Consider the following 23,767-nt stretch of genomic DNA (forward strand, 5'->3'; position numbering starts at 1 on the left):
ACACTGTCATTTGTCACTATAAACCTGCATCGCCACCTTATAACATCTGATAGTGTTACTTTTTTTAGTTCTACGCTGAAGAAAATGAAACCTTACAACATAATAACATGTATTTTAACTATAGAAATGTCCCAAGAGCTTGTCTTGCTTTCTCGTATTTATCAGCACTGCTTAAATTCTTCTTAAGCTTATCAGACTGGTAGACATTTCCAAGAGCTTTAGAGCTTTAAGACAAGAAAGGCATTTTATCCATTCTGGTATTGATCTGGCTCTCTCTCTTTGTGGTTAAAACCTGTTTTGTTGGAATTATGGAATCATTGAGAACTAATTCAAACTGCCAAGCCAGGCTTTCAAAGATAAGCTCGTGTTGTTTCATCTTCCATCAGTCATGTTTGCTGTAATCATACAGACCCTTGCCAAGGGGCTTCCATTGGGACAGGTGAAGGACAAAATCGACAGCACTCACTTTGTGAAAAATTATGCTGTATTTCAAGAGTTTTCTGCACAGTTATGAAATACCTACTTTGTGTTAGTGCCATTGGAAGGGAATGTCACACTGAAAAGCCTAACCACGGAGGACGTCTGCATGATTCGTCCTTGTAGGACTGCTCAAGTTTTATTCAAGATTTATTTAAACTTGAGAATGCATTGATGTACAGATCGAGGTCAATGGATGCTGTCCCTCATCATTGGAAACACATTAGGAAGGGATCTTTTAATGGCCAATATGAACAAGAGTAATGACTACACAAGCAAAACCTGGATCAGTGTTCACATAGCCATCGGACACTGTAAAGTCACTGTATGGCCTTTCAGTTAGACTAAACATATAGCTAATACAGCTGGAGCCTTCACTACTAATGCAAATACTAAACAGACCTGGTTGTTGGTCCAACAAATCTGCCAATTGTACAACTGTTCTATTGATTCCTAATGGCGATATTGCCCCACAAACAATTTGCTGTTCTTCCTTTACTGCCTTAGGGTCAATCTCTACCTCTTGACCCTCGACCTCTCTTTAGACAGATGCAATAATGTGCCATAAAACTCAGGCAGGTTCCTCTATCAAAGCCTCACACTAAATAACTCTGACAGATGGTATATTTTACACACCAGAGAGTCCCCGACCAAGGGATATGCGGCAAACTTCAGATCATAGCGTATCTGTATTTGGATGCAAGTCAGCTACCTTGAATATTTAAAAATCGCAGCTCCATGTTCACAAATGAGCTGCGATGTACAGTACTGTTTGATAGACAGGAAAGCAAGAGCATTATCTATTCCCCAGTAACTACTTTAGCAGTAGATGAGCCTTAATTGGTCCTTTACAGTCCTGGGCCTCGACAGTATGTTGAGAAATGACGAGATAATTATTCTGATTGGCTCCAAGGTTGGTCAGTTTGTTTTCTCATCGACCATTTAAAGGCCATTAAGCACTGAAAGCCATTAGAGGATGGCAGTAATGTATTTGTATTGCATGTGTTTGGCTTGCGTGCATGTGCAAAGCTTCTAAAATGACACGTCAAATAAGCGATTAGTAAACCGACGGAAGATAAACCATAATATTAATGTTTAATAAATGTCAAAATAATTAGTAATTAAAGCTGACATTTGCTTCCTGTATGTTTTTAATTTAATACTTTCAATTAATTGGTTGAAGATGATAGCGGCAGCAAATTAATTCCTGTAAATTTAGTCCCAAAAAAACGTCACCACAGGTTACCAGAGCTGATGAAACTGCGATTGCTTGTTTATCACAAATATTTGAGTAGTGTTCTAATCAGGTATTCTTAAGTGTGTAATTTGAATAATACTTATTTTAGTTCTAAACATAAGCTCACTGTATGCCATAACATGCAGTCCCTATAAAATGTATTCATGCATACTTAATCAGTTTTCCACTTCTGCTTTTCAACACTGAATCATGGCCAGTTTAGATTGGCTGTTTTTGACAAGAATGTAGAAAAAAAAAAAACACTTTCATGTCAAAATGAAAGCGGATTTCAATCAAATATTGCCAGTTCATAAAAAAATAGAATATGAAAAATGAGTGAAGTCATAGGTGTCTTGGTGGTCTCTCTCACTGCTCTCTTTCTTGCATTGTCACTGAGTTTTTTGAAAATAGCCTGCAGATATAAGGCCATTTTTAGGCCGATTTACATGTGTGCAATATTTTTTCTGTTTTTTAAATGATGGATTTAACTGTACTCCAAGGTATATCCGGTGACCTGGAAACTTTCTTGTATTCATTCCCTGACTTCTGCTTTTCAATAATCTTTTCACAGAGTTGCTTGGAGTGTTCTTTTATCGTCATTATGTAATTATAGCAAGGAGTACCGACTCATCAGGGACAAGACCTTCCAGATAGAGGTGTGGTTGTTCTGCAGTCACTTGAGACACATTCACTGCACTCAGATGATGTCTTAACTGACTGCAACTTTGTTCAATTAGGGGAGTCACTTTGAAGGGAGTGAATGCTTATCCAGTCACCTATTTTAAGTTTTGTATTTTTAATTATTTAACATTAATTTGTAGAAATCTGTTTTTACTTTGACGTGAAAGAGTCTATTTTTGGAACTTCTTGCCAAAAGCCAAATGAAATTGACCATGGTTCAATCTTGAAAAGCAATGGGGACATACTGGACATGGTTATCTGGGTTAAAAAATATCTAAATGTTGTGCCAGTGAACCTATACTTGTGTGCACACACATTTTGAAGGCAGTTTCGGTGTAGTGTGTAGCTCTGCCTTCGTCAAGCAGTACTATGCTCATACATTTCTCTCTGTGCAGCAGTAATTAATCATTTTGAGGGATCAGTCAGAAACAAAGTTTGGCATTTGATCTGTAGTAGCAGTGCAACAGCTGTTGTTTGTTAATCAAAGTTAATAAATCATAAATAGAGAGGCACAGGTTCAATTGTTATTGCTACTGTGTTAAAGGAGTGTTGATTTAGTAATATGCTCACTTAGTTATTGAGGCTATATAGTGCAGGTGCTTTCTTTATTTTTACTGCATTGCATACTATTATAATGCTTTATAGTTGCTGTACTGTCTCCTATACAGAATACTGGAATGGTTTTCTGGTTTATGTACTTGTTAGTAATTGTAATATGCTTTGTAAAGTGGCTATATGAGGTTATTTCAGCATTTCTCTCTCAGTGAAATGACCTCATGAGGGTCATCAGCAGGGCTCGTTATGTAGAATTGATGTGGTCGCTGTCTTCAGAGCCACTGGTTTTGCTTAAAGACGCTTGTGTCTGTGAATGTGTGTGTGGTGTGCAGCTGGATTCGGTGACAGCTGTGGCTTTTCCAGACCACAGTTCTCCACATTTGCTCTCCTCTCCTTTTTTGTCCATCTCTCTTTATTTATCTGTCACACACTCCAGTACGCTGTCCCTCTCAATGCTGTACTCGATTTAAAAAATATATATATCAAGCGTTTAGTAAAATCTGTGACCTTGTTTAGCCTGTTACTGTCTGCTGTCTGTGGCTGATGGCGTGAACTTGCTTGCGTTTCCTTCAGTGGATCTGTGTCAGTGTGTTAGTGTGTTGTGTGTCACGCTGGAGCTTATAGCATGTGATGGGAGTGCGTGTAAGCTTTCTGACCTGCAGCTGGAGGAAGCAGATACCAGGCACGCACAAACGGACCTAACGCTGATCCACACTGACACACCAAGGACAGTCAGAGGACATTTATTGGTTTTGATAGAGAGTGGCGCAGATCGGTGCGTTTGCTGTAGACGCCTCCGAGCGCTCCCTGTCCACACATACAGCAGGTGCTAACGTGTGTGTGTTTACTGTGTTGCAGTGTTGCGACTCCTGAAGGAGGGAGCAGACCCCAACACTCCCATTTCCTCTGGAGGATCCCTGCTGCACCTGGTAAGAAACACCGAAATGTTTTTAGAAACAGTAATCCAATTTTTTTCCCCCATAATTCTATCATTTATAATTCAACCTTAATTCACAGCATGGTGTTTCTTTGCAATGTTGCTGCCCTAGTAACCGTTCTGTAGCCCTTTATCATTAGCATTTTGCAAACTCCCCTGTGGCAATACGAGAATGTAATTAATACCTCTTCAGCACGTTACATTTTCCCATACATTAATTATTGTACCATATGCGCTAAACCACTTCCTGTTTATAGTTAGCCAGGCTTCTGGAAATGTGCTTTATTATGCAAAGTAGCAAAAAGGTAATTCGTTGTCTCTGCATTCTGCAGTGTGCTCGCCATGACAATGTGTTCGCCGCAGAGCTTCTGATTGAGCGAGGCCTGAACGTCAACCTTCAGGACGAGGACCTGTGGACAGCCCTGCATGTAGCGTGTGTGTGTGACCATGCAGACGTGGTGCTGCTGCTGCTGGTGGTGAGGAAAACACACGCAAACATAAACATGCAGTAGTGTGGAAGGGATGGATCTCGCAGCAACACACATGGACGTGAAAGGACACACTTGCAAGAGTGGGGGTAGTTATGATTTTCTATTGATCCTTGTAATTCCAAGTGTGCCAGCTACAAATTAGATCATTGTTTCAGAATTGGGAGGCGTCCAAGCTTCATTTTGAATTCCCTTCAAGCTACCGGTTCTATTCACATTAGTCATCAAGAATTTTCCGTCCAAGTGGAGCATTTTCTCCATTGATGAGGTGCTTTTGTATTACAGACGGCCTGAAACGCAGCTTTCCATTCACTCACAGACCCAGCTGAATCTCTGAAAAGGAGAATATTTAGAAGTTCTGCATTAGCATGATATCAAAGAAAGGGGCCTATTCTGTGGAGGATGTCTTGACAAGAGCTGTGGTTGTACTGATTAGGTCCATAATGAGAGGCGCGCCAGCTGCAGGGGGAGGGCATGCACATCCAGCCCAGTCACTCCGGGCCAGGTCTGCTCTGATTAGACCCAGGGAGGCCCGACTGAGCTCAGCAGAATCCTGCACAGCCTGGTTCTGCTGATTGGGTCCTGAGTGATTGGTGTAGCCTGTCTGTGGGGCAGGACAGACATGTTCCTGTGAGGAATGGATACGTTTGAAGAGCTCCCAGGCAAAGCGGGTGCAGAATGAATATGTCAGCCAACGCATGACTGCTGGGTTCATGTATGTGTTGGGTGTTTGTGTATTTGCATGCATCTAATTTCCCCTCCAAGCAAAAATTCCCACTGGCTGCTTAGTCTGCAGAGGGGGGTGGGATATAGATATGCCAAATTCAATTTAATGCAGTGAGTTATGTTTTCATGATGGGCAGCACCACGAGAGGGAGGGAGAGATTTAATACCGCACCCCTGGGAGACAGTAACTGAATGTTTCCCAGTAAATTAGGCCGTATTGATGCAGAACTGAACTCTGCTGGAGGAGTGCAAGGGGTGAAGAAATAAAGAGGAAGAACGTTTCTCAGGAATTCAAAAATCTGATTCAACACTGTCAAAAGTTCAAGCATGTTTTTACAGCTTACTCTACCAACAAACACCAAGACACTTTCGGCTTTCACAGCTTGAGTGTGCTTTGGTACTGAAGGTTTATTTACTTGACTCTGCTTCTGCTTTTATGTGAGCGCGCCCTGGTGCATGCTTGTGCGATTGTGGCAGCATTTGCATGAGGGGAGACGAGCCAAGTAAGGCAACATTTCAAACGCTCCACATTCCAAAGTGGTGCAAATTTGCTTCGGGTGCATTTTTTCTCTTTAGGCTAAGTTAAACGTTTGAGTTTCTTGTCCTGGTAGAATCAGCAAGGGAAGACGGTTTCTGAAACATGAGCCCAAGGCACTCTTCCTGTCTAGCGTGGTAAAAATAGCTTCTGTCAACCCATATTTATGATAGAGATGTAATATCTCTTTTCTTCTATTTATTCATTTTGACACATATCTCCTCCACCACAGACTCTGCCAATAACCAAGTCTTTCTGCTGCGTTTTTCAGCTACTGCCTCATCACTGCTATAAGTGGGAGATCTTGCCTCAGAATGGTTGAATTTTAATGGGAAAATGGAACAATGGTCTTGATAACGGAGCTTGACTGGCATCCTTATCTTTGTTTGGCACAGGAAGGAATCGTGCCGCTAATATGTACTAATCTATTGTGTCCTACTCCACCATCTCTTTCTCCATTTCCCCTCCCCTTGTCCTCCGTTTCTCTGTCCTTGATTTCCTCTCTCTGTTTTCTACGGAGGAACAGAGTGGTTTTTGCTGACAGAGATGTTACCAAGCTTGTCTTGTGGGAGAAACGGGGGGGTGGGAGGGAGGATGGGCAGCGCTGAGAAGTCTGAGAGAATTGTTGCTCTGCATCCGGATCCGCGCTAATGTTAATTCTCTTATCTCGTGCCTCCAAACAGCAGGAGAGTTAGCCATTTCTAAACTCTATCATTCCCAACCCATTTTCAAACCCATTCCTAAACCTTTATAGCTCCAGCTCTGGTTAATGTTTGTTATTGAGACCCTGGTGGGATTAACTAGCAGCTCATGGGCGCAGTGGATTCCTACTTAGCAAATGAAAAACATGACGGGGTGTGTAGTCTTTATAAAAGCTTCCACCAAAACATCCGTCTATTAGCGTAATATATCTGGTGAAAACAGTCCGATTATCAAACAAAACCAGACTCGGCTTTCTGCCTTGCCTTACTGATTTCAGTGTCCAACACTCTGCTCATGTACATACAGTACATCAGGATGAATTAACACAGGTTCTTGATCTCCGTGTTACATCTTGGCTGACCTTCTCATAAAATCCGCAAGATACAAATCGAATTTCTTCTAGTGGCTTAATTATGACGTTATATCGTCTCTTATAAAACCTCAGGAAAAAAAAAAAGATGTGGGTAGTGATAAATGTTAATTGCAGGCTTGTCTCACTCCGCTTTGGAGCCTGTCTCCATTTTGGACTATATGGACTACTGTAGAACGTGTAAAGAGAATTCTGCTGTCTTAAACCATTAACACAATTCTGTTTTCTTCCTTTTCTTTTCTGATAATTAACTGGCTTTTTATCATTAAAAATGTGCACAAGCAGATTGCAATTATGTGATCCCCAGGAAACGGGTTCTGTTCCAAAATGTTTTTTTCCTCCTATCCTACAGTTAAAAACCCAGCGGTGGTACAGTTGTGGAATTGACCCACTTTCCGTGCTTGTCAACGATGAATTTAAAACTCCTGAACTCTGAAGTGCTTTGAAGTCAAATGATTTGCTGCAAGCCTCTGGCTACACTGAACTCAACTTCACATTAGTTGAAATGTGTTCTGTTTTTTTCTGTTAATAATGCAGTTGTCCCGCCTTCAAACATGACAGTGACTCATCAAGCAACCGTCGCAACTCCTGTGGTATTTGACCTGCTTTTGGTTTTCTGGAGAAAAATGTCGAAATATTATCTGGGGATGTAATTTCATAAGTTGGTGAGCAAACGTGATCATGCGCGTGTGAATATGGATTTGTTTTGCAGCTTGTTTGTGACTCTACATTCTAATCTTTGTGTCGGTATCTGCCTGTGCTTCATGTGCAACAAAAACAGCAGCATAAGACAGGAAAAAACAGTTTTATGTATATAGTAGGAATTGAGAAAAGTTTGCCCATCAAGCCATATTAATTAACATTATATTACAACACAGTGATTACAACGGTGCAATCACTTGAGAGTAATATGTGCGTTTCTCTTTCTAAAACACGCTGCCTCCTCTACATTTCTTTGTTGCTAAATAATCCTGAAGTTGAGAAATGCACTTTTGTGTATATCACTCACATTACAGGCCAGCCGGTTGTATAGTCGGCTGCACTGATTAACATAGAAAGCTATTGTTCCATCAGATGTGCGACTCAGTGTATATGCTTGGTTAGATTTCTGCTGTGAAGGTGTCCAGCTCAGCAGTGACCGCCCCAGGGACAGCTTTCAGTGCGTATCTACTAGTTGTTATTGATTTTCTAGCAGTCACTGTGTTTAACAGCTGCCATTAGTACGAACCACAGGGAGCAGGGTATTAGCAGATTTCCATCACTGGGTGGACGTCCTGGGTGGATTCATCATGCTGCTGCTGGGTCGGACTGGGTTCAGAAGTCAAGTTGTTAACCCCTTGTAGCGTGTGTTAACGCTAAAGGCGCCGAGCTCATTTATATCTGTCGACACTTATCATGCGAACCGAGACGTTTGATTTATGTCTGTGAAAGAATGGCCCACACATCATGCTTTCTTCACTGTAATCTGTGTCTGGTGGCTTTGTGCGCCATAATGGAACTTTCATTATTTCTTCAGTGACAGTTTTCTGTTGTTGTCAGATTGTGTACGACTAAGCTCAAAGTGTTTGCAGTAGATTTTTCTGTGTGACTGTTATTGAGAAAAGCTCCAGAATGAGAACCATCTTACAGCGCTGTATGTTGCAGAGCCGTGTTCCACTGCAGAATGTAAAATTTGTTTATGAATATTTCACATTCGTAGCAAGCACCAGATAAACGTCAAGGACTATCCGGCTGCTTTTGGTGCAGCTGTGAGCGAAGGTTGAAAGCGGTGAGTGTGGCCTCATGACCAGAGTAAGATATATTTGTCTGTCATCTGATGACTTCATCCAGCCAGACTCCTATTGACTTTTACCGGACCTTGAAGTGAATGGTCCAGGTTAAAACAGCCCTTCAGACCCCACTATGCAATACACACATGCGCGTATGCGTACGTATGCTATGTTATAACGGAGGCGCCCTGAGAGGAGCTGTCAGGTTTATGAGGAAGTTCTGCAGATTACTGCTTGGAGGCAAAGCACACATCTAAAGGAATATAGATGGAGCAGTCCAAATATGACATCGGAAGGGTACGAGGAGGGATGTGGAGGTGGGAAGTGTTTGCGCCTGTATGTGTGGTGCTAGGGGTGGGCAGAGAGGGCATAATAATATTGCTCACATAATATGCTCTCCCTCCGACGCACTCATCGTCTCATCTCTTGCTCTTCAAACCGAGCTTCACAGTGTGATAAGGTTTCTTGTTTTTTTTTCCCCTTCTATGAATAGTCATGAAGCAGCAGCTGATAGTTGTTCATGTTAATTAATTCCCTTTGTTAACCCCTAACTAACCCTCATAAGTGAGCGAAAATAGCTCCCACTAGATAACACAGATGGGCGCACAGTGAAACCGTAAACCTCGCTGGAACAGATAATCGGATCGAAAGCATTGTTCTGATTTTATCACGCAGTAATTTCTTAATTTTCTGACTGGAAAATGTTTCCTCTGTGCGGCTGCAAAACAGATTTAGAAGCTGGGAAAAAATAAAAAACCAGTTGCTTAAATAATAAATCAATAGACGAGCTGTAGGTTGCTTTGAGGTTTTAGGACTTCTTGGTTTTGCTGATGGCTTTCCAGAGCACTAAGGTTAACAATTTTTCGTGTTGCTCTGTCAACTGGCTCCCTCCTTGCATTCTTAGCCCTCTAATTCCCTTTTTTTTTAAACTTTCCCCACCCCTTCCCTCTCTGTCTGCCTAAGGACGCGGTCATAAATCTCTTTGCCGCACTGCAACTGGGTCGTTAGAATTCTATTAGCTGTAAATAATAAGCAGGGACCCTCACTTGGAGTCCCCCATCCCTGTTATCAGGCCTCGTCCAGCCATGATCGTTACACTGGCTTGTCTTTACGGTTTAGTCAAACAACAGCAAACCATTTATGGCTGGCTGCTGACAATTGCCACTTGTATGTTCCTTGTAGTACCTAAACCCAAAGTGGGGATTATAAGAATGGAGAAAAAAAAACAGCAAGAAGGCCCTGTCGGTGTAGCTAGTTGAACATATTGCATAGCTTGCACACCTTTCTGCTTTACTGCATCATTTTTACAAATAATGAGAACAGTGGAGTTCCCCCAAAGAGAAGCAATCTATCATAACCATATTGTGACCAACGACTGTGCTGCTGTCAGAGTAACAGTCATTAAAGGACCCCGAGGGAAAGCCTCTTGTGTTATCTCATGCTGTGACAGAGCACTGCTCTGGCAGGGTCCATGTTGAGTAAATACACATTAATCTTGTCACACACACTAACCCTGACAATCCCAGGTAACGGTAACCAATGCCCTCACTCTTAACTGCCCCACCCCCTAGGCGGTTATTTAATGAGTTCTTTAATTCACTGTATTGTCTGTTAACATCTCCATGGTTCTCTTCAGGTATACGCCTCTGGGAAGTCAAGATAATTAGTCCCACTTTATCATCGATTCAAGTCTGATGAATGGCCCAAGCTAAAATACAGTTTGTGTTTTCTCTGCCTTTTTTTTTATTGTGTTTTTTTTTTTTGTGCCCTGTTGTCTGGAAGGCCGGGGTGAACATTCTGCTGCAGGACATCAACGGAAACATTCCTCTGGACTACGCCTTCGAGGGAACAGAGACCAGTTATATCCTCCGAAAATACCTGGAGGAAAATGGTAAAACTCTGCACACCTCTTGTTTATTCTGTGTCGCACAGTGAGAGAAAGACGGGGAGGTAGCTTTTTAATTTAATATTTAATCCTCTCAACCACACGCGTCTTTTTTCACTTTTGTGTAGTCCTGCACCTCTGTGGACACGGCACAACCAAAGAACCTCAGAAGGTTTTCTGTGCAGTACAGCAAAGTAGTGATGCCATAAATCTTAAAAAAAGAAGTTGCATGTATTTAATTATAATTTTACCAAAAAAAATAATGAAAATGGAATTAAGCTTGTTCAACACTTTTACAATTACCCACATGTTACAAATACTGGAGAAATTTGTACTGACTGACTACTTACATTTAAATGTGTTTCTGTATTTGTCTCCTATCTACACTGTGCACAGCCTGCAGTTCATCCCAGTTAAGCCAAAAAGACATCGAATTTTTATGAAATGATTGTTGCTTGCAGCTGAATCAATAAAGGCTTCTTGGTTGCACCAAGATGCACAGCATTTTTTTGTTTTTTACAGAATCTGGTTAACGCGAAGGAATTATCTCTGGTAAATTTCTGAATGAGACATGCAGAATTAAATGACTGTGGCGAATATCAGGATTTTAAGTTTAGATTTGGTTAGGTTTCCAGACTGAGCAGCATGTAAAAGAAGAGCAGTTCAAGGACCAATGGAAAATTTCTTGATTCTGTCTGTTTTTACAGTTTCTGTGCCTTTCAAACCTGCTAACGGGAGGTTTCAGGCATCCAGGTCATGGTAATTCTCTGTAAAAGGCAGAAGGAGAATTTTTTTCTATGAAGTTCCTCTGAGGTTTAAAGGGTAATTTCCACATTAGGCCTTCTCAATCAAATTAGGTAGCTCCCTTTCATGTTACCACAACCCTTTCAGGAAAAAAAAAAAGATGAATTCAGTATAATTAATAAATATTTCATTTAATCTTTCATAGTGGAAGAGTTTGTATGATCTAAATGGTTAATATGCATTACCTGCAGTTAAACATGAGATGCTGTGTGTGTCTGTGTATGTCTCTGTGTGTGTGTGTGTGCGTGCATGAAGGTGAAGTACACCCACAGGCCTAATGATGGCAAATTGTGATTGGGGCATTTGCCTCCCACAGAGAAGAGAGAAGGTCAACAGTGGAGCTGGGAATAGAAGCGATAAAGGCACAGGGAGAGGAAAGTGGTAGAGGCAGAGACATTAGAGTGACAGAGGGAGAAGCTGGGAAAAGTGCCAAAGAAATACAGAGGGACATGCAGTGAAAGAGGAACGGGAATCATGCTGACAAAGCTAGACAGAAACAGATACAGACAATGATGGAGGGTTTTCCCTCATCCATCTGCCATTGGCCACACATGAGCCTGCACTGCATCACATGACAAGCTTCAAACTGCAGACAGCCAACTCATCAAAGCTCAGACCACCTGACACACACACAGATATAGACTAATTCTGTAACTCCCCAGGGGATGAATTTTTAAAAATCTGCTTCTATCTGTCAGCCCCTGAGGTGATCTTTTCCCTCCTGCCTACCTGCAGCTCCTCTGGGTGGGGGTGGGTGGGTGGGTGGGGTATCAGATGGCTTTGCCACCATGAGACATACTCTTACTCACACAGGCTCTCTGTTGCTATAGCAACTTGGCTGGAAGTTCTCTATCCCCCTGAAGTTTATGTGGTTATGGGAAAACACAGATTGTCCATGTGTCTCTAAATTAGGAAGAAAATGGGTACAAATAAAAAATGGGCTTGTTTTTATTTTCAATTATGCCACAATATAAAATTTTTAGCGAATTCTACGGTCCTGAGTGGCTGGTATTTTATGTTTCTTACAGGTTTTGGCATTGTGGAGACAATAAATTCTCTTCTGTTGCCATAATGCTTCTAAGAAAATGTCTCGCGTACCTCCAAAACCCCGAGGCTGCCATTTGTTTTGCAAAGACAAACTTATTGATTAACCGATTCAACCAGTCTATTTGGAAAAGTCCCATTAGTTTGTGCCCTGGAGCTTATTTGAGATATAGATTGACTGATAATCAATCCACACTATTACAGCAACCACAGTTGGTTCCAGTGTGTGTGTTCGTGTGTGTGGTGCATTGATCTTAATAGCTTGCGATACATGCCCTTATAGACCTCTGTTTGTCTGTGTCGACCAAGTAACAGAGGCCTTGAATCGTTCAAGTTGGTGTTTCAGTGTCATTGTTAGACGTACGGCCAGCATCCTCCAAAAAATCATATATTGTAGCTGTACTGTGAATCAAAACAGACACTATGGGACCAATTGCAATCATATAAAACCATAAAGAACTCTAAGAAAATATAGTTAAGCAGTTTTAACTCTGCGGAAACTGGTCCCAGCTGAGCAAAACACGCCCTTGAATGTCTGGTATGAATATTTTAAAAAGTAGTTTGACTTTTAGGAATGAATACGCTTTTGATTGATAACTAGGAAGTCACTGCTCCTTCCCAGTAAACAGTCATAACCCTTTATTAAAAATTCAACATTTACATTTAGTTCTCTTAAAATGAAATAACAGAGGTTTAGTGTGCTGTTTTTTTTCTTTTCTTTGGGTAGGCTACCTGTTAAATCCGTTTCTCTTCTTAGTCCAACCATCTGTTATTCATTATCTGGTTCCAGCTTTGTTTTAACTCGCAGAAAATACCATATCTTTTAGCATGACAACTGAATACTTACTTTAATAGAAATCTTTTACTTGTGTTTTTAAGGTGTGGATGTGTCATCTATGCATGCCATGAAGACACAGAGGCCCAGCACCATGTTATCTGATGTCAGGCAGCTTGTAGCCACAGGGGGAAGCTTTAACCAGCCCAACGATGATGGGGTTACTCTGGTAAGTAAGGTCACATGTCTGTCACTGTCTGGCATTTCTAACCTTCCTCCAGTCGTCTTTATCAAACTTTGCAGTCTTACAACTCACCTCACAATTTCTTTTCCTCTCTCTCTGTCTCTGAAGCTCCACATTGCCTGTGCCAGTGGTTACAGAGAGGTGGTGTCAGTGCTGCTGGACAATGGAGCAGACCCTCATCCTGCTGACAACAACTTCTGGACCCCTCTCCACCTGGCTGCTAAATACGGACAGGTATCTGACAGCTGCTCAGACATGTCAGGATGTTTTCTATGTTGATTAAGCAGAAACGCCAATTTCAACTCATCTAGCTGCATCGGTTCCAGAGTGATTGTAGCCGTGAATGACATAAGGAGGAAATTATTGATGCATTGTTCCTCAGTGAGACTTGCTTCTAGATACCATGCACACACCCTGACAAACTGCTGTTTTTGGGGCTTATTGATCAGAAAGAGTCAAACTGCCAGCATGGAGGAGAACTGTATATGCATTTGTTTCAGCCTTTTTGATTAGCAGTCTAATGATCTCTCTTAGAGCAGAGGAGATTGATTTCCAGATGGGCTATTGGAACAGGATATGAATAGGATCTGCTGGTTTGGTGAGGGTCCAGCTATGAAGAGGGGGAAATGATCGCATTCAGATCCTGCTGACCCAAGTAGATATTTAATTACGTTTTGGGCTGTGCTCTTGGCTGCTGACAAAGAGAATTTTTTCATTTGGTATTTGGAGTCACTCGCTTTAGTTAATCTGTCCTCAAGCCATGTTTTTTCCTCACTAGAGTGGGTTTTTAAAAATGACTTCCTTCCTCTGCATTACCTCGCAGCCTGTTTCATTTATACAGATCTTCTCTTTTCATCTTCTCTTACACAATCCCTTTCTGCAGTTCTTAGATGATCAGATGATAATTAATTAGCAGATCTAAATGCACACAGCCAGACTGCAATGTTATAGAATTGAATATTAACCTTCTTGTGGCCCTTTTTTTTTTTTTTTTTTTTAAGATTTTCTGCACACACAATTTGACTGTGTGTGTGCGCGGGAGTGTGGAGTGTGATATGTAAGTGTATCTGACTTAAGAGTGGCAGTCCAGAGGATTGGAGAATCGATTAGGTTTCCCTTGCAGTGTTAAATCACCTCAGCCATCGGTTCCTCTATGGTGCCTTTGCTTTGCCTCCCGCATACAAACTACTTCCTGAGCCTTCTTAACATTTACCGTCTGTCACCTTCTTCTTATAGCTCCTCTGGCAGTGACACAGGAGTAACGCAGGAGTATGTGAGGATTATGAGTCCCAGATATGTGTGTCTATCCAGCCAACTGAATCCCTAGTTCAACTAACAGGAAGGTCTCTGGTATGAGGCGGACACAAACTGTTGCTTGGAAACGCTCGCCGGCAACCGTAACACTAGCTGGTACATTAAACCCAAAGACCCCTTCTGCAGTGTGGCATGCGTTCTAGAGTGACCCTTTAAGAAGATGTATGACCCTATTACTGCAGCTAATTAAGCTTCCCTCTCTTGGTCTTGTGATAAGTTAGACCTTGGCTCTCGGCTTCCTTGGTTTGAGTCGGGTCTTTTCAAGTTCCGCTCTCTTGAGGGAGGAATTTTTAAATAGTTTTGGTTGGATTTTCGAACAAAAAAAATGACAGGGAGTTAAAATACAGCACTGCAGGGATTGGATTAACTGTTTTATAATGCCAGTGCATGTGAAAGCTGTGGCAATATAGCAACGGCAAAAATTTATGTGACAGTTTCATTTTCAGAGGCTTTTTATTCTAAATCTCATGATTAATTTTTCTGTCAAATATCATCAGGACATCTGGGCCACCTACCCAAAACTACCTTGCTGTCTGTGTGAATCTACGTCAGCATTGAGGCTTCTTTGTCCCCGTTGATCCTGATGTACTGATAACCTTTTCTCTGGTCCTCCTTCAAACTCTGGCCCACTGACGAGTTCAGATCTTGTGGTGCCACTGACGTGTTGTCAGTATTTATAGAGTGTGAGTGCTGCTGACAGGGTTTGTGGGCAGCAGAGACGCTGTGGACTTGGAGCTGAACAGCTGTTGGCATGGGTCGCTGCTGAATGTGCTGAGTCATTTTCCCCTGTACTTCGAAGATGTCTTATTACTGTGCTGCACTACAAAGAGTGTCTGCTGCTTGCAGAGCAGTTTGAACAGTGACTTACAGAAAAGTACGTTGGTATGTTTAGTGTGAAACTTACATAAAGTCTGGGGACTTGCAGAAGTTGTATTAAATAAAGCCAAGATATCCTGACCTCTAGTCCCGAACAACATTCATAATACAATATGTTAGACCCTCCTTGATTAATAAATGTCCTCATATGTCACTGTTTCTTTCTTATGACTACCTTATTTTAAATATTTGAAGCCTTGGAAACCTCCTCCAGAAACATATTGCTGGAAGTGCTACTCCTGATGATGAGCAGAATAAGGTTAATGCATAGAATCAGCAGAGTGGCCTTTTATTGATTTTTGTTTATGTAATATAGACTTTAGTCAAGTGTCTGGAACGCCCTTTGAATGAGTAAACGGTAACACATTATACATATAATTACTTGGTTTTTAAGGACACTTTTATGTTTTATTGGTAATTAGTTCTACATGGCAGCTGCCTAGCTCAAGCATGATGCTTAGATTTATTGCTGTTTAATTCTCTCTATACAACCAGGAACGACAAAAATGTTTAATGCATGATTGACAGACAGTATTAAGCTCACTTTTTAAACAGTGTTTGCCTTAAAACATCTATTTGTACAGTGAGAAATAATGAAAATGCTTTTCTGTTCTTAGTAATTTCAATTACACTGCTAATACCTGATGTACACTTATCATAGAGGTATTCAGATCACATGGTGCGTCACATGTTTGGTGCAATTGATGTTCTAAGTAGGCAAAAGCGGTGTCAAAAGAGAGAGTGCAGAAGATAAAGGAGCAATGAGGGGGAAAGACGGGGAGACTAAGTCAGAATTCAGTGACTGAGAGCTTGTTTGTCTTTAAGGAAAACCTAGACAGAACAATAGAGGACAGAGGTGTCAGCTGTCACATGTCAGTGTGTGTGGAAACGAGCAGAGACAGCTATGGGGTTCTTCCACTCTGACATGGGATGGAAGATAGGCTCATTATTAAAGGATCTCCTCAGTTGGAGGCACCACTTGTACAGAGCTGTTATGTGTGACACTGGCTGTCTGCATGTTCTGCTTAGTGTTTAAATTCCAGGTCAATGTCACAGCATACCATCATACACTTTTTTTTTTACGCTTGTCTGCACTATAGCTGTGAATGTGGGTATAACCTCCACATCTCTCTTGACCCTGATCTTCAAAAGCTACTGAGAATCTACAATGATTTTTTTTTCTTGTTTTTCTTTATTTTATTCATTTTTCTTGTTCTTGCACTGAGCTTTGCTCGGACGTAATGAAAATGGATGTGCGTGTTTCTACCCCTCTCTTCCAGACAAGCATTGTTAGCCAGCTCCTAAGGCATGGAGCAAACCCGACTCTGTTGAACTGCAACCAAGACAAGCCCTCCGGTAACGCATTCACACATTCGCACAAATACGCACACGCACACACACGCACACACACGCACACAAAAAAATATGGCAGCTGGAAGAGGCAAACACATTCAAGCAAGTGGGAGGTAATGAAGCAAAGAAAAAATAGCAGAGACATGAATTTTGTCTTATTCCACTGAGCCTGTTCAGATACATTAATAATCACTGTGATTATAGAAAGCAGAGACTCATACACACACAGCCACATATGCAATGTATTCTGTAAATGAGGTCTCATGTGAGTCTTTTTGCGCATATCTGAGTGTGCCTGCAAGTGAGACCTCGCTTTTTAATGACTGAAAACATTAACACCTTTCAGACACATAAACGCATATCTGCACTTATTTAATCTGGGTGTTGGCAGTAATTATAAGAGGGTGGTGAGAATAATTTCCTAATGGGCATGAAGGTAATATATCATTATCAAAAAGCGTATGTTGTTATTTTCAATAATAGAAAAACACAAAGCTTTATTAGAGGTCTAAATTAAGGCAATTTGAACCAATTATTTTTTCTGGTTTTGACTACATCTTAGCAAAACTGTCATTAGTTGCAATTCAATACACTGATCATCAGAAAATGATGTCCACTCCTGATGTGTATTATAATTCTGGATCTCTTTAGAAGTGGCCACCGATATACACTGCCTGGCCAAAAAAAAAAAAACAAGTCACAGACTAATATTTTGTTGGACTGCCTTTAGCATTGAGTATGGCCCTCATTCGTTGTGGCATTATTTCGATATGCTTCTGCAATGTCAAAGCATTCATTTTTATCCAGAGATGCATTCATTTTTCTCCAAGATTTTACATTGATGATGGGAGAGTCGGACCACTGCACAAAGTCTTCTCCAGAACAACCCAAAGATTCTCAATTGGGGTTAAGGTCTGGACTTTGTGTAGGTCAATCCATGTGTAAAAATGACGTCTCATGCTTCCTGATCCACTTATTCACAATGTGAGCCCCATGAATCCTGGTATCGTCATCTTGGAATATCTCCATGCTATGATGTAAAGACCTGGTCATTCAGTGTATTCAGGTAGTCAGCTGACCTCATTCGTAACGTTGCTGAACCTGACCAACCCCAGGTCATAACCTTAACCCTGACAAGCTGGTAGGCACTAGGGATGATGAGTGCATCACTTCATCTGCCTCTCTTCTTACCCAAATGCCCCATCACTTTGGAACAGGGTAGATCTGAACTCTTCAGACCACATTTGTTCCTGGAAGACGATGGTTCTCCACTGTCCTTCAGGTTTTAATTATGCGTTGGACGGTTCTTAACCTGATTTTAGTAGGATCAGAAATCTCTTTAGTTGTTTTCTTTGCTTGATGCAGGTCAATAATTTGACCCTTCTGAGGCAGATGAGCATCCTTCCATGACCACAGGATAGGTCTTCCAACATGGCAGTTTAAGAAATGAGAAGCTCCTCACTGCATCAGCTCGAGTTAAATAAGTTGCTGAAACGTATTCATCACTGCAGTAATTATCCAATGGAAGGCTTTTACCTATTTGCCTAGTTAAAGCCACGTGGCAGCTTTTCTTTCCCAACAGGCAGTGTATTTTGAACTCAAAAGAAGGCAAACAGAGAGAGATAACTGACAAAACCTTCGCAGTTGCCCACTAAACCTGTATGTTAAACCACTCAACATGACGATGGGAGAGGCTGGCATTTACCTCAAAGACTGACCACGACTACTATGATATTGCTCGATTTCAAGCTAGTCTATAGGGCAACAGTTGGAGAAGATAACACTCCAAGAGACATATCACTATGTCAGCAAAAAGCTGGAAAGAAGATGGCAACATGTAAACCCTGCATGTGTCAGATTTTCCACAAAAAATTGCTTTGGCACTGTTTTGATATGATAAATGTGTAAATGCAGACACATTTGTTCCTATAACATGGAGGATATCTCATACTTGTGTCATTTTATCCAGAAAAGCTTGCTTGGTGTCTCTCTGGGTGTGATAGTGAAGTGTCCATTTGGATATTTATATGCACGTTTATTGATGTTATGTTTGCATTGAATTTCATTTTCACACAAACTTTAAAAGAACCATTATAAAGCCAGCCTTTGAACAAGGCTGCTGACTGTAAATGTTAGTGGTGTTTCCTGTTTAACTGTGATGGATAGTGTCATATGCAGAGGACTTTGGATTTAACTCGTAGCCTCTCTATTGTTGGATAAAATGTCAAAGCTGCCTCCAACCATTTACTCCCACAGTTTAATCGTGCCTCTGGCTGCCTCGCTCGGCTCCTAATCAATAGCTCGTTCTAGCACGTGGACCTAGAAAAGATGTGAGACAAGCCCTTGGAGGCTGACACAATCCCCCACCTCTCTTCCACTCGGAGCCGCATGCTCTTTCTTTGGCAGCCACATGATGCGAGGAAGACGGCACAGGAGATGGGCGTCTAGAGGACTGTCTGTCACGCAGAAATAAAAAGACAGGATGAAGTCATTTCCCTCCCTAGTGCCCTCTTAGACCTCATTACGGACAAGGAGGGATCTTAACAGGATTGATCCACAATGGGGTTCACGTTCTGCACCAGTGAAGGATCATTCACATGAATTGGGAAGGTGGAGTGGGAGGGGGGTAGCGTGATATAAGAACAGATAGATGAACCTGTGGAGCGTTGCAGTCTTTAGATAACAACATTAGCACAATCTCTGTCTTTTCACAAACATCTTCACTAGAGTGGTGCAGAAAGTGGAGAAAATCTGTTTCGGAGCTTACAGTTCTGACAACTATGTCAAATTGAACTTATCTCTGTGAATTTCACAACAAATCCCTCCACTGACAAGGCCGTCTTGTATCATGTCGTTAGATATTGCCGTGTCAGAGCCCATCGCAGATATGCTGCTGAATGCAGAGGAGAGCTGGCTGCAGCGACTGAAGGATCCTTCTGCTCCTCTACCCTCCACTGACCAGCGATACGATGGCGGCTCCCACGATCTCAACACTCCCATCAAGAACTTGTAGGTTAACAGTTAATAAATGTTGTCTTGTGTGACCTCCACATAATGTATATCATGATTCATGCTTCACTTTGCCCTGAATCTTCTTCTACTTTGTCTCTTTCCCACTCCTTGACTATCCATCTATCATACAGAAACCCCCTGGGTCTATCTATTTCAAAGCGGGACAGTCTGCTGGAGAAGTGTGCCATGTTCAGAGAGGCAGGCGGAGCACTGAGCCGACAGCCCTCTCAGGATAATGGCCTAGATGGGCCCTTCAGCTCCGGAGCCAGCAAACTGGAGCAGGTACCCTGTTCTCTTACTGCTCTGCTCTTATACTACAAAAAACAGTAAGTGCACAGAGGGAATCAAATATCCACAGGGGATACACAAAAAGAAGGTTTTCTGATATTGCATTTGTTACTTTAGCTTGTTTTTATGATTAAAGAAAGAAGTCAGATGGTAAAGAAACTCAGCTTCGGACCATCTTAAAGTGCAGCATTTTGACATTATTGTCTATTTCAAATGGAAAATATTCACTGCACATTTCAATTAGAGTCAATGTACTGAGTAGTTCATCCTGTTTACCGGATTTTTATTTAAGCATTTCAGCAAGGAGCAAATTTAGTCTCTGCTTCACCGATGATATTCAGAGAGCTCTCCTAAAATGTGCTTTTGTACATCCTTGAATTAATTTCACAAGGCTGTTCCCTGTCTCCAATGTAAGGATAAATAGAGGCTAACATTAAAAAATATCTGTCTGTGAAGAGTTTGGAACTACAATCTGCAACATAGAAATTGCTCTGAGATAAAATCTGACGTATTTTCTTCAGGTCAAGCTGATGCCTCCAGCCCCCAATGACGACCTGGCATCCCTCAGCGAGCTGACTGACAGCAGCCTCCTCTACGAGATGCAGAAACGCTTTGGCAACGATCAAATCTACGTAAGACTTCTGTGTCCTTGACGAGGAATCCCACTCATATTGCTTTAAACACGCAGCAGAACCCAGAGCACACACAAAACACAGTGTCTCGCGGGCATAACTGGGGCACTGTGGCTGTTTATTAGTAGCGGAGTGTGCTTTACGGTCTGGGAATTTCAGGGTGTGATGTTTGGATCACATCACGCAATCTTTATACCCATGAGCTCAACAGTGGCTTTCCCTCTAGCAGATATACAAGTGTAGTCAAGTGTAAACATCACAGAATGCATTACAAATACTGTACCTGTACCTGAAGGCTGGGATGTAGATTATATGATTTTATCACGTCTAATAGTAAGAATTTTTCTGAATGTAGCTAGGGGATGACATTCGAGGTGACATTTTATATAAAGACCCGAACAAAACTATGAAGTATTGCCCATGTAGTCAAGCTTATGGCTTTCTTCTGTGTGCCATTGATGTCTATGGTCATAAACAGGCTACTGTTTGACAGGGTGTCATGTACCTTCACTGCAAGGTGCACATGGACACGTTCTTTTAATCAATTCTCTGAACCTCAAGTAGTTTTTGGGCATTTACTGACTGTTGGCTCCTTTTTCACAACACCTCTATGGAAACAGCACGACCATGGCTAGAAGTAGAGGAGTAAAAAGCGTCTTTTGTGCTGTAAAACCAAGTCCATAAATCATTAAAAAAGTAAAACTGTTTTTGCTTTTTTATGTTACAAATATTGAAAAAAATGGAATCAAACATGTATAACATTTTTCCAACTGTCCCCCAGAATTACCAGTACTGGGGTACAATAGTGGCTTTTCATACTCTAGATAATTTACTGTTTACATTTTGACAACCTTTGCAAATTTGGCGTTTTTTGCATCATTCTGCACAGCTCTAGAAGGATATTTCACCATGCTGAATGTATCTGTCTGCAGCATTATCCACTATTTACAGTTTTTGACTTATTTTGTTGCTCAGGTATGTTTTATTTTTCCTCTCAGTCTCTCTAATTCATTTCAATACTTGTCCCCTTACTGATCTGTGGCAGCTGAGTCACTGATGGCTTCTCCGTTGCAGAATTTCTTTAGTCTTTTACAGAATCGGGCACAGTTTATTTTTGGTGAATTTTTAATGAGACATGCGTGTATGCATGTAACATGATTTTGGTTAAATGTCACAATTTTAGATTTGGTTCATTTTCTTAACGTAACCCTACAGTATAACTTCTAACATGATTAGTTTGAGGATTGTTGGAAAGCTTCAAATCTGTTTGTTGTTGTTTTTTTTATACTGGATCTGATATGTTATGTAATTTCAACAAATTTGTAACGGAATTTTGAAGAGAAAATATGCTTTTTGAAGGTTTTGGGGTTCCGATGATTAAGATAGTCCCAAGTATATTGTTCTGATGCGGTAAAAAACTCACTAGAGAATGAAATTCATTTGATTCGGGAGCTGAAACTATTGCCTGACTACATACTGTTTTCTCCTGTTAGAGCAACTTTTGCTGAAACAAGAGAAGTTGGAAAGAACTGAGATGCTGATTACAGATTTGGTTCCTGATTAACAAAACACAAAAAAATACAAAACAACACTATTTTTAACCTGTACGTTTTAAATAGTCCCAGTAGTTTGAAAGCTGATTCGCCGGCTTTTTCGGTTCCAGCCAGCTGACTTTTTGTGTAAGAGTGGTACCTCATTTTCACACTCACACACATACTTACACTGGTGACAATGGCAAAATCAATATCATTTGTATCGATCGGGAAGAAAAATCCATCACTATATTCGAGAGTAAAATGCCTTCATCTCTAACAATGGGTCCATTTTATATCCCTGTTTTTTTTCCTTCCTCTTCTTTAAAACTCTAGTCTGGCTCCAATGGGGATGGAGCTCTATAAAGACTGGAACCAGATCAATGTGGAGCTATCGGTGCACTCTCTTCTCTGTGAAGAGGCAGTAATAGTCTGTTATTACAGAAGCCCAGATGGGCAGCAGACAGTAGGGTTGATCGCAGCAGGAGACTAAGATAAGGGGACGACAATGAAAGGAAGTACAAGTGGTGGACGAAGAAAAGAGAAACGATTAGAATTCAGAATAATGAGGGCAGGAGGCAGGAGGTGGAGTCCATTTGGAAGAAATGGTGAAAAGAAAGGGCACTGAGTTAATAAAGATGGATATATCTGATCTGTATGACACATAAATGCATCGGACTCAGTCATGCATTGTGCATCTTACTGTTTGCAGCAAAGGAATTTTGAAACACAACTAAGTGTGCAAATATTGGCTTGATTCATCAAAAGTAGCAAAAACAGAGGTTGTTTGACTCCTCCCAGTTTTATCTTTCTCGATTCTGTCACTAATGTGCTTGACCTTATGAGCAGAATGGAGTGAATGCTAAGAAATAGGTGAACAGGGATATGGTGAAGGACAGAAACGGGGGGAGAACAAAGACAGTGAGTGCTCCATATGTTCCCAGCAGGGTGGTCAGAGATGGGCTTTGATGAGTGGTCGCTGCCTTCTGCCAGGATAGAAGGACCAGTCCACCGCTAAAATCCCCCGAGGAGAGCGGCAAGGAACTGGGGGAAGATGCAACAGAAGACACTGATGAAGGCTGGATTACTGACAAGCGCGTCATGAGATTAAACCACAGAGTTACAGGGGGAAAGTGGCTCAACTTATCTCCAGACAAGTTTTACTTTGTTAAAAAGAAAACAACAGCAATAGGACAGTAGTGTGAATTTGCTGTGTGTCTTCAGGCGGTGGGAATTTGTTCAAGTCATTAACCTTGAGCCAGGGCCTAAGGACAGAGGAGCGTGTTACAGAATGTTAGCAACGCCTGCGCTCTCCCAGGGGACACGCCGCTACCCTTCAAACTGCCTCCGGGGTTTCTTTGTGAGAAACGGGGAGGTTAGCAGTTTAGTAGAAAAGGGGCAGAAATTAGGAGTTGGTTATTTTTATCTCAGTGGCCTTGGGGTTTGTGTGTGGAGGACAGATTTGTTGTCTTTATTAGAAAAAGGTCATTACTGAGGTTATCAGTGGAGGGGCCTCCTTGACCTTTCCCTT

General features: G+C 41.5%; 1 protein-coding gene across 5 annotated transcripts in view; it reads left to right on the forward strand.

Annotated features, from left to right (window-relative positions):
- The window catches only part of myo16 (myosin XVI), a 113,168-nt gene that overhangs the window by 37,051 nt on the left and 52,350 nt on the right, over nt 1–23,767 (forward strand). For all 5 annotated transcript variants that reach the window (XR_007946280.1, XM_051958575.1, XM_051958576.1 and 2 more), the window contains 9 exons: nt 3,809–3,879; nt 4,220–4,363; nt 10,260–10,368; nt 13,090–13,214; nt 13,338–13,463; nt 16,700–16,775; nt 19,631–19,781; nt 19,916–20,066; nt 20,594–20,704. Coding sequence is in view for 4 of the 5 variants with exons in the window: in XM_051958575.1 (XP_051814535.1) it covers nt 3,809–3,879; nt 4,220–4,363; nt 10,260–10,368; nt 13,090–13,214; nt 13,338–13,463; nt 16,700–16,775; nt 19,631–19,781; nt 19,916–20,066; nt 20,594–20,704 (1,064 nt within the window). In the remaining variant the exon portion in view is untranslated. The remainder of the gene's footprint in view (nt 1–3,808; nt 3,880–4,219; nt 4,364–10,259; nt 10,369–13,089; nt 13,215–13,337; nt 13,464–16,699; nt 16,776–19,630; nt 19,782–19,915; nt 20,067–20,593; nt 20,705–23,767) is intronic.

Source organism: Acanthochromis polyacanthus, chromosome 14 (genome assembly GCF_021347895.1).
Source record: "Acanthochromis polyacanthus isolate Apoly-LR-REF ecotype Palm Island chromosome 14, KAUST_Apoly_ChrSc, whole genome shotgun sequence".
Classification (NCBI taxonomy): Eukaryota; Metazoa; Chordata; class Actinopteri; family Pomacentridae; genus Acanthochromis; species Acanthochromis polyacanthus.